The 10,290-nt window shown below is 36.6% G+C and overlaps 2 protein-coding genes across 2 annotated transcripts; one reads left to right on the forward strand and one right to left on the reverse strand.

The window, feature by feature from the left end:
- Positions 1-293: 293 nt before the first annotated feature.
- Positions 294-4,162, reverse strand: LOC110691970 (probable galacturonosyltransferase 4). Its single transcript, XM_021868955.1, has 9 exons — positions 3,768-4,162; positions 3,614-3,654; positions 3,454-3,495; positions 3,274-3,352; positions 2,951-3,180; positions 2,339-2,619; positions 1,868-2,225; positions 1,025-1,600; positions 294-913 (listed from the first exon to the last, which is right to left on the reverse strand). The coding sequence occupies exons 1-9, from the start codon at positions 3,877-3,879 to the stop codon at positions 638-640; spliced, it is 1,995 nt and encodes a 664-aa protein (XP_021724647.1). The 5' UTR covers positions 3,880-4,162; the 3' UTR covers positions 294-637.
- Positions 4,163-6,282: 2,120 nt separating this feature from the next.
- Positions 6,283-10,064, forward strand: LOC110691972 (glucan endo-1,3-beta-glucosidase 5-like). Its single transcript, XM_021868956.1, has 2 exons — positions 6,283-6,840; positions 8,843-10,064. Exons 1-2 carry the CDS (start codon positions 6,545-6,547, stop codon positions 9,948-9,950), a joined length of 1,404 nt encoding a protein of 467 aa, XP_021724648.1. The 5' UTR covers positions 6,283-6,544; the 3' UTR covers positions 9,951-10,064.
- The last annotated feature ends 226 nt before the right edge of the window (positions 10,065-10,290 follow it).

Genomic DNA, 10,290 nt, shown 5'->3' on the forward strand with positions numbered 1-10,290 from the left:
AAGATGACGAATGGCTCTGCAAAATCCGCTGTTTTCTTCACCAAGAGACCACCATCAAAGAAAGAAAAAAAAAAACTAAACGGAAACTAAAGGACTAGACTCGCCGGCGAGCATGGGCTTGAGAAAAAGTAAGCGGTGGGAAGTCAGTGGGGGTTCGCTATAGAGAGTCTTTTCTAATCGTAATGTTTGAAATTCTATCTATTATATTTGTTCTTATTCAAATGTGACGCTCAATACACTTTCAAAGAAGCTCAAAGTTACCTATGATTGAAACACACCCGTAGCCTTAGGGATATCAACGTAGAAATGGAAACTACATTCATAAATTACTTCCAAACAAAATCGTTCTTACATTGTACAAAAACACCAAGAGAATTGCCCAAAAAAAAAAAAAAACAAAAAAAAACAAAAATTACTTGATCATTTACAAATACATGGGCAGTCCCGGTCACAAAAATATACAAAAGAATGTATTTACCATAGGAGTTGTGCGTTTAAGATATATTACGTAGTAATTCTACACTGACACACGTATCGTGTAAGAACATGATACTCCAAAATAAACTCTGGTAACTAGCAGCAAAACAGTAGCTTAGGAACTAAAGATGTGTGCTCGCAAGACAGATGCAAGAGCCAGTTAGGGATTGATGTTGCACTCCCGCATATATACTTGGTCATAATCAATGTATTTTGACCAATAACCTCGGTACTTAGGCATCCCAATCTCAAGCCACGGTTTCATGTTGCCATTGTAATGAACAACCGCGGCCTTCTCAATGTCCCTTGTGTTGACACTAGGATTATAGCCTAGACCAAGCACATGCCATGATCGATGTAGAGGGTAGGTACGTTTCCAAAATGTAATGAGGCCCGGAGGCAAAGTTCCGAGCTTCCACAATTGTCTATCATGATTCTGCAAAGACAGTAGAAAATATCAAATTAGCTAAGAAGCTCAGACACATGCACTGTAAAAGCAACCAAACCATAAAGACTAAGCAAATGAGCATGCATCTCGAAGTCTTACCAGCTTTTGCCAATTGTGGTACACCTCAGTGATGTTTTGTCTCTTCCACTCTTCCAAATCAAAAATGTTCATTCCATATGCCCATCCACAAGCATGGGGGTCAAAATTCTTTGAGATAAGAGGGTTAGAGAAATTAAGATATCGGTCAAAACGATGAAAAGTTTCACCGCAGGTCTCAACAGCACCATTCACATTCCCCCTCAGATCAATGGACCAAAGCCTGGTAAGGTCCTTCTGGACAACTATATCATCATCCAAGAACAGAACTTTATTCAGCTTTGGGAATATCTCTGGCAGATAAAATCGAAGATGGTTGAGAATAGACAGATATTTTGGGTTCCGGAATTTTAAATTTGAATCTGAAGCAGCACGGTGTGTCTTGAAGTAGTAGTCTATCATAGATGGAGATCCCAACTGCTTGAGTACCGGGCTGTAACTTGAATTCAACCATGTAAATTCTTCAACATTCTGAACATGAATGGCAGCATTACTCGGAGGATTAACTAAGAACCACATCCTCATTGCTGCATAATTGAGTCTATCGGTAACAATGTGGAAAACATGCCTTGATGGGTCCTGCCAGACGCAAAAAGTCAAGGCGGAAGCTCTTAAATATTTTGACTAACAAGCCAGGCAAACATAAATATATTTGCTAAGAGGTTAATAGACATCTAGAAAATAGTTTAGCAATTACAAAATGGATCAAATACTAATAGGTACAAAAGCAGAAATATCCACAAATATTCATAGTTCAGTGTATACACCATGATTTGTCTTCCATTAAACTTCCTAATAGCTATAAGGTGCAAAACTAAACAGAGAAAGATCTTTGGCATATCTTACCTTAGCATGTGATACAGTAGAATTAACAACCACTGCAGCCGCCAACACATTGTCCGAAAATAAGGCATAATGATACAGCTGAGGGTCATCCAATTTCTCTTGGTAAGGGAATTGCTGCTGAGAATAATTCAGGGCATAGAATTCAGTTGAGAGGCGCAAAGGAAGACAGTGAAGACCCTTGGGGAGTGTTTTTGCTGTTAACTGAGTCAAGAACATGGTCTGCTTTCTGTGAACACGGAGCTGCTCTTCTGTTGAGTGAAGAATAGCACGGAGCTTCTTCACCAAAGCTGCACAATCATCTTGAATTTGTTTGCCCATGGCCAATGTCTGATCCATCGCTCTCAGTTTCTCATGGGCACTGCAGTTGAACCAAGTAATCAAATTATGACACAGACACAAGATTCAAAGAGTATTTTGACTCCACAGTGAGTCTTAGTAATAACTAACAAGGGAGTTAATATCAATACATACTTCCTTGGAAGATCTGAATCCTTTGTTGCATCACCAACTGCCCTTTGAACTTCTTTTATCCTTTGTCGAAGTTCCCTGATGAAATGAGCATTGCTTCTTGTTGCTGTGAGTGAAAGATAGACCTTTGCCCTGATCAGTTGATCTTTCAGATACCGAACTTGAGTATTAGACACGCTGTCCACTTGGTTACCATTCTTCTCATTTTTATGACCTCGATTGGCAGTTTCTCTTGTGCCAACATTGCCACCTTTTTCGACAGATTGCATCTTAGGTTTTGTCTCCTGAAGGACGGAGAAAAGGAATATAAGCTGACAGGAAAGGCATGTTGCAGACATATACTATACCTTCCACAGCCAGAAGAAAGGCAAGCGTGGAGACGGAAGGAAAGCAAAGATAAGAAATTCCATGATAAATCTGCACTAATTACCAACATCCATGGTGGCCTATGTTACTCATACTCTTCATTTTACCAGCTCAATTATATAAGTCAAATGATCCTCGGCACTCCAACATGGGTATGGACATATACCCAATGGATTCACATAAAGTTGTAAGGCAATCAAAACTTAAAGCATAAGAAAAAATTGACACAGCTTATAAAAATATGAATACCAGATTGTTGGAAGCAAGGTGTGAGGGATCGTTGTCCTTGGCATTGACATTGACATCCGCATTTTCCACCATCTGCAAGCCATCAACTCCTTTCACCTCATTCACATCTGTTACCTGTCTGATGGGGTTTTCTAATTCAGTACTATTACTCCCACTGCTAGTTGTAGTAGTAGATAATATGCGGTTTTTGTGCTCCACCTCCACTGGCTGCACTTCCAGCACCTTGCCATCTAATCAAGCAAAATACTGTTTAGATTAACCATTTTAACTACTGAAATGAATCACAATTCACACAAACTTAACAAATTAGTAAGACAGCTAACCTTGCATGGAGGGTTTTAGTTTGGAAGATTTGTGGGAATAAACTATTCCAACAGGTTCCTTAACAAACATTTCGTTTTCCTAAAAAGTAATTAAACAGCAAAAAATTAACAAAATTAAAATTAAATACAAAAACTGCAATATTAGTTTCAACCCACACTATATAAACTAATTCAATTTACCTGAGGAAGCACATTAAGTTGCCCTGTGCGACCAGTGAAAGCCTGACAGACAAAATTGAAAGGAAGTTCCAATATCATCAATCAATTTTCATTTTTTTTTTTTTTTTTTGTTTTGTTTTTGAAAAAAAAAAAGGATAAAGTAAAATTTAAAAGCACTCACAAAGGTGGAAATTTCTTCACTTCCATCAAGCTCTTCACTAGCTGCACCAAAATAAACCCAAAAACACAAATTCCCAACAAAAATCACCCAAAAATAAATTAAATTTAGATGAATTTTGAGAAGTAAATTAAAAAAAAGGGAAAAGGGTTCTTACAAAAAGAAGGGAAAAGGATGCCAAGCTTGTCGGTGTAAAGAAGAATGGGGGAAACTACTGTAATAAAAAGCAAACATAAAACGGGTTTCCTGAACCCCATCTTCAACTTCATCGGATATCCAATTGAATTAAATGGTAATTCAATTTAATGCCTACTTCATTTCCTAAAACAAGAAGATTGGATCTTGAATTCTGGAATATTTTGGATCTTGAAAGAAAGAAAAGAAATCCGGTGTTGCTCAGTTATAGCTGTTGTAATCTTGAATTTGATGACAACAGTGAATGGACGGGGGAGAAGCGAGTGATATAGAGAAAGAGTGAATGTGTGTAGTTGTGTGTGACTCTCTCTTTTGAGTTTTGACAGTCTGGAATGGATACAACTTGCTCTTTCATTAACTGTAAATCTGAGTTCGCTATTATTAGCATGGGTTAGTTAAGTAATACTCGCATCGTCCCGTGTTCGATTGAGCTACGAGTATTAGAATTGTGGGCGTAGTCGCATTTCCTTTTGTTTGCTGATTTGCTCTATAGAAGTAAATTTACTTCGTACTTCATTTAGTTTTGGTTGTGTAAAGTTCACCAAAGTGAATAATTGCCTAATTGGTAGGTTTTGTTTGTGAGAGTAAAGTAGTGGTGCCTATGACTTTTTAAATCATAGAGAAAATTTAAAGGGACTACCTAAAAAATAAAGTGTAGTAAATATAAAAGGAACAAAGGGAATAGGTACCGGTAAAGTAATAAGATATAGCTATTCAGATTGTCATAAAAGAAAGTGTTTGTAATTTTTGTAAACATTTTTTAATTAAAAGTGTCACAGTATTAGCAAATAAGGAAAAATTCATCTAATAAATCAAGAAAGAAAAGATTTCACATTGATAGAAATGCAATAATGCATATAAGATATAAGTCATATAAGTGTATACACTTTTAAAACAAACATGTATATAGTAAAGATGGAGGCACTAGAATCAAATTAGATATTTTACTTCATTAAGGATGACAATGCTTTACAATTTTTTTTGTGAAATTAATCCACTCAATTAAAACAAATGTTGTTTTGTTATCTTCCAAGTTTCAACAATGATTCATTAAAACTTAATTTATGTGCACCTTCTTTTATAGAAAAACGAAGAACAATAAATGGATTTGCTCAAAATTTCCACGGTCGCCTACTGCTGAGATGTGTGTTAACATGGTTGCATATTGCTTTAACGGGTGCTCCAAGATCCTCCCTCATTTAGGGTTTGAACCTACTCGTAATCTATGTTTTGTGAAACTCAATATGCCTAACTTTAGTAAGTTTGAACACACACTGTTATTTGTGACGAGTAAACTGTCATTTACAAGGACGCCATTTCAAACGTTTGCGAATTTAACAGCATATTGACCAAACTCCAAACTACCCCATTTTTAAATGTAATATGACATAAATACCCTGTGATTAAAATAATAAAAATTGATGCCTTAATCTCACAAATTGTGGAAAAAGAAAAAAAAAATTAATTTGATGAACAAATCAGGATCGAAAAATTCTCTAAAAATTAAAGAGGCTCTGATACCTTGTTAAACTCAAGAAAGATTGGAGAAAACAGCTTAGCCTGTATTATATATATATATATATTACAATACAAGGAAACCTAACATGCCTAAAACTTACTCCTCAGGGATATACATGCCAAATATAACCAGAGACGGAGCCCCGGGGGGGGGGGGGGGGGCTTGTGGAGGCCCGACCCCCGTGGCCCAATCGCCAATCCCTGTTTTTTCAAACATGGCACCCATAAAGATATAGGATAAATGGTTTATTTTTGGGCGTGTTCGGAAAAAACATAGCTGTAGAGGTAGCTGTTAGCTGTGAAAATATATACTCCCTCCATCCCATAATAAGTTCCTATTTTCCTATGTTGGAGATCTAAAATGTTGTTCCTGTTTCTATTTTTGAATAGTATGTAAATACCATTATACCCTCACTTTTCTAACTTTATTCATTGTACTTTCTAATTTACCCTTTAATTTTGCATATGCCTTGTACTTTTTTCCACTTTCTCTTTCTAACTTTTGTCTATAATTGTACTTTCACTTTTATTAATGTACTTCATCCACTTTCTCCTCCTATTTCTTAAATATCGTGAAAAAACACAAACAGAAACTATTTATGGGACGAAGGAAGTAAATAAGTATGAGTGTTTGGTAAACTAGCTATTAACTAGCTACTTCCTCCGTTTTTTTTTTACTTGCAACAGTTTAACTTTTTACACTATTCACATATCTCACTTTGACTAACTTTAGTGATTTATAAGTTAGGAAAAATATAATCATATGAAATCTTGTTTTACTCATCTTGATTTATACTTTTATAATATTAAATTTTTATAATTTATACTTCTAAATTCTAATATCACTTCTCCTTACAAGTACATGATATTCCGTAAATTTTGCTAACACACTCACCTTCTAGTACTTGGTATTACTAGATGATACTCCTCCGTTAAAGGCTTAAAGGGTAGTATGAATATTGAATAATGACGAATGAATGAATGATAGATATTTGGGCTCCAGCTCCACTAAAAGATTTATAGTGTGGACAGGTTAGTGGTTAGAAAAAGAAAAAAAAAGTGACAAACAACTCAAGTTGGTGTACACTATATCACTGTATTGTCTATATAGTATAGTCATTAAACTGAATTGCAACTTGAAACTAATTGTAAGTTGCAACTCAAAATGATGAAAATCTGGAAGAAACAAGCAGTGTTAATGTGGTTGGTAATACTACAGTGATGATATCAAAAGGCGGCGAATCTGCAATAGGAATGAACTGGGGAACCCTATCACAACACAGACTACCAGCAACCAAAGTGGTGGATCTGTTGAAACAGAACAAGATCTCTAAAGTGAAGCTTTTCGATGCCGACCCAGAAGCTCTTAATGCTCTTAGGGGTACCCACATTCAAGTTATGGTTGGCATTCCTAATGATTTTCTGCCTATTCTTAGCTCTTCTTCCATAGCCGCTGATTCTTGGGTTCGCCACAACCTTTCCGCTTATGTCTCTTCTAACCCTCCCGCCGACATCAGGTATTCAGGTCTATTATTTCGCTCTCTCCGTTATTTCAACTATATATATATAAGTATTTGATTTTAGTTTGAGTTTGACAAACGTTTGTGTAATACCGTCTTACCATCATAAGACTACTTTTGTCGGCCCTAATGATAATGGCCGTAATTTGGTTCAGATATTATATGATTCATAGAAGTATTATAACCTTATGCACTTGTATACTAACTAGGTTGAGGGTAATAAGAAAAATTCAAGAAATCACCCATCACCGGTGAGCAATCTTCCCACGACCGACCGTGTTGATTAGAGTTAGGATTATTATCATTAGATAATGGGAAGTAATGAGGCTAAATCTCAACTTTTTTGAGCATCTGACACAACCAAAAGTCTTTGGGCATATGTAGCTGATTAGTCTGATAAAGTTTGCTTGATTAGGAATGTTGATTAAATAATATGGTAATAAATATATGCCTGATATTTTGCATCTTGCTATATTATACTGTATGATGATTGCCTTTTCTTCAATGGGAAAGGATTCTAAATGCACAAAGTATGCTCTAATACCTTTTCCCTTGGCCTCGGTCCTTCAACTTCATTCTCACTTCTCAGATCGTTATCATAAAACACTGGTAAAAACTGATAGTGACCTGTGCACAACAAGCTGTAGATAATATAGAGTGTGGTTGAATTTCTTAGCCAGAGTATATACAACAAGCATAGTTAGAACACGTGAGATGTAAGGTCTCGTTTCAGAGATCCTCCCATTCAAAATTCTTCACATGGTGACTTGGTGTTATCATCTACATTCCGATTCCATGATCAGTGGAAAAGAAATCCACCCATGTAAATTCTTATCTTTGCCATCACAAATTCACAAGCAATTTGGTAATTATCATCAGCCTAAACCAAATTGGAATCAAAACAAGCAAGTTGTCCTCCCTGATTTCTTAGTTTCGAATTCCAGTTGGAGAACTATGTTGAATGGCCTCAGCAAAGAGCTGTAGCCTAGCTGACAAAAGGATGAATCAAATAGGTACCAACTTCAATGAGATTGCCTCATGGTTACATAAGATGGTGCCTTCTGCAGCCGACTCTTTTTGTATAAAATCATAGAACTATAAGAGTTGATTTTGATTTGGTTTTTTATTACTCCACTTGCCTTAATTAAACTTTGGCAGAAAACCATCCCCAAGTACTTGCCTTGATTATGTATAGACTCTAAAACAAGAACCACTACTTTGCCTTTAGTGCCTGGGTTCTAGGAATTTCTGTGATAGAACCACCTATCAAGGTCTACACCGGTAGGCCCAAAGTTGACAAATTGAAAGTCAAGGGTCAAAGAGCGTCAACCGAAGCAAAGGAAACAACAGCAGCAGGGAAAAAAAGACTAGAAGGGGTCAACAAGCAACAAAGAGCAAGGGACAAAAGTCATTAAGAAGAAGTTTGGGAAAACTAGCAACAAGTATTAGCTATGTCATATTTTGGTTTTGCTTTTTCGGCTAAGTATTCACATGTAGGCTAATTCCACTTTAGATGCTTGAGTATTATAAATGTAGTAGTAAGTTAGTAGTGGAATCATCCAGAAATTAAGCAAGTGAATCTTAGAGAGTTGCAACCTCAAGTTGCTTGGAGATTGGTAGCCTCAAGCTACTACCCTTGTAACCTTTTGACCGTTATTAATCAAAACTCCAGCATTTAGCCTTACAATTATTGCTGTTTGTGTTCAAAAAATACTTGCGGCAAACCTGGTCTGTTACAATTTCTTTGGGGTGTTTTTTTGGTCCCATTTTATGTTTATTCACCATTGACTGCTTGTTATATAATCTGCAAACTTCCTGTCTACAAAATAAATTACTTTCAAGCATTTACTGTTGTAGGTTGCTGCTCTAATTTCAGTTTTTAACTTCTGACTAGTTTCCTACTTGGCAGTTGGTACATTTATTTGATCCTGAGCTGAGCCTGAGTAACTTCTTGTCATGGAATTGCAAACCACTGAATAAACATCTTACTCAATTTCAGGTATGTAGCTGTTGGAAATGAACCCTTCCTCACTAGCTACTCTGGCCAATTTCAGTCTTATGTTGTGCCAGCTCTACTTAATTTGCAGCAGTCATTGGTCAAAGCAAATCTTGCCGCCTCTGTCAAGCTAGTAGTTCCCTGTAATGCTGATGCCTATGAGTCAACTGTACCATCTCAAGGAGCCTTTCGCCCCGAACTTTCCCAGATTATGACTGAACTTGTTTCCTTCCTCAATTCCAATGGTTCTCCATTTGTTGTCAACATCTATCCCTTTTTAAGTCTTTATGGAAATTCAGATTTCCCCCAAGACTATGCATTTTTTGCAGGGACAAACCATCCTGTAATAGATGGACCAAATGTCTACTACAATGCCTTTGACGGTAACTATGACACATTAGTTGCAGCACTTAACAGAATTGGGTATGGTCAGATGCCCATAGTGATTGGGGAGGTTGGTTGGCCTACAGATGGAGCCATTGGTGCAAATCTTACTGCAGCCAGGGTTTTTAACCAGGGCCTTATAAATCATGTCCTTAGCAACAAAGGGACTCCTCTCAAGCCTGGGGCCCCACCTATGGACGTTTATATCTTCAGCCTTCTTGATGAAGACTCAAAGAGCACCCTCCCAGGGAACTTTGAAAGGCATTGGGGAATTTTCTCTTTTGATGGGCAAGCTAAGTATCAACTGAATCTTGGTCTAGGTGTTGGGTCTTTACAGAATGCAATGGATGTTAGGTATCTCCCGGCTAGATGGTGCATTGCAAATCCATCAAAGGATCTATCTCGTGTGTCAAACCATTTACAACTTGCTTGTAGTGCTGCTGACTGCACTAGACTTAATTATGGTGGTTCATGCAATGGAATCGGGGAAAATGGGAATGTATCATTCGCATTCAATAGCTACTATCAGCTACAGAAACAAGATGTACAGAGTTGTGACTTTGACGGTCTTGGTGTGGTCACTTTCTTGGATCCTTCAGTTGGACAATGTCGATTTCTTGTTGGTATCACAAACCCTTCTTCAAGTCATGGATTGCGCGGCAAATGGATGATTTTCTGGACATTATTCTTTTCAGGGAGCATTGTAATTCTACTTCAGGTCAAATAAGACTATAAAGAACAGGGTTATATTTGCTTATCTTTCTCCATGTCAATATGTCATGATTTGGGTTTGGACAACCAAATAATACAAAAAAATTAATTTAAAAAAAAAAAAAATCCTGACGAGGGTAATGAAATACTTGTACAATCTTCCAGTCATATATGATGAAATTAAAAATCAATCATTTCAGAAACAAAACAAAATTTGTACATCAGATGGAGCTAAAACTAATTAGTTTTCTTTAGTCATATCCTAGTTGTATGATTTAATGATGAAATAATAAATAAATCATTTTGAAAACAAAACTTTTTTTATTTTTATTTTTTACATAACACAATTTGTACAT

This window comes from Chenopodium quinoa, unplaced genomic scaffold (genome assembly GCF_001683475.1).
Source record: "Chenopodium quinoa cultivar QQ74 unplaced genomic scaffold, ASM168347v1, whole genome shotgun sequence".
NCBI lineage: Eukaryota > Viridiplantae > Streptophyta > Magnoliopsida > Caryophyllales > Amaranthaceae > Chenopodium > Chenopodium quinoa.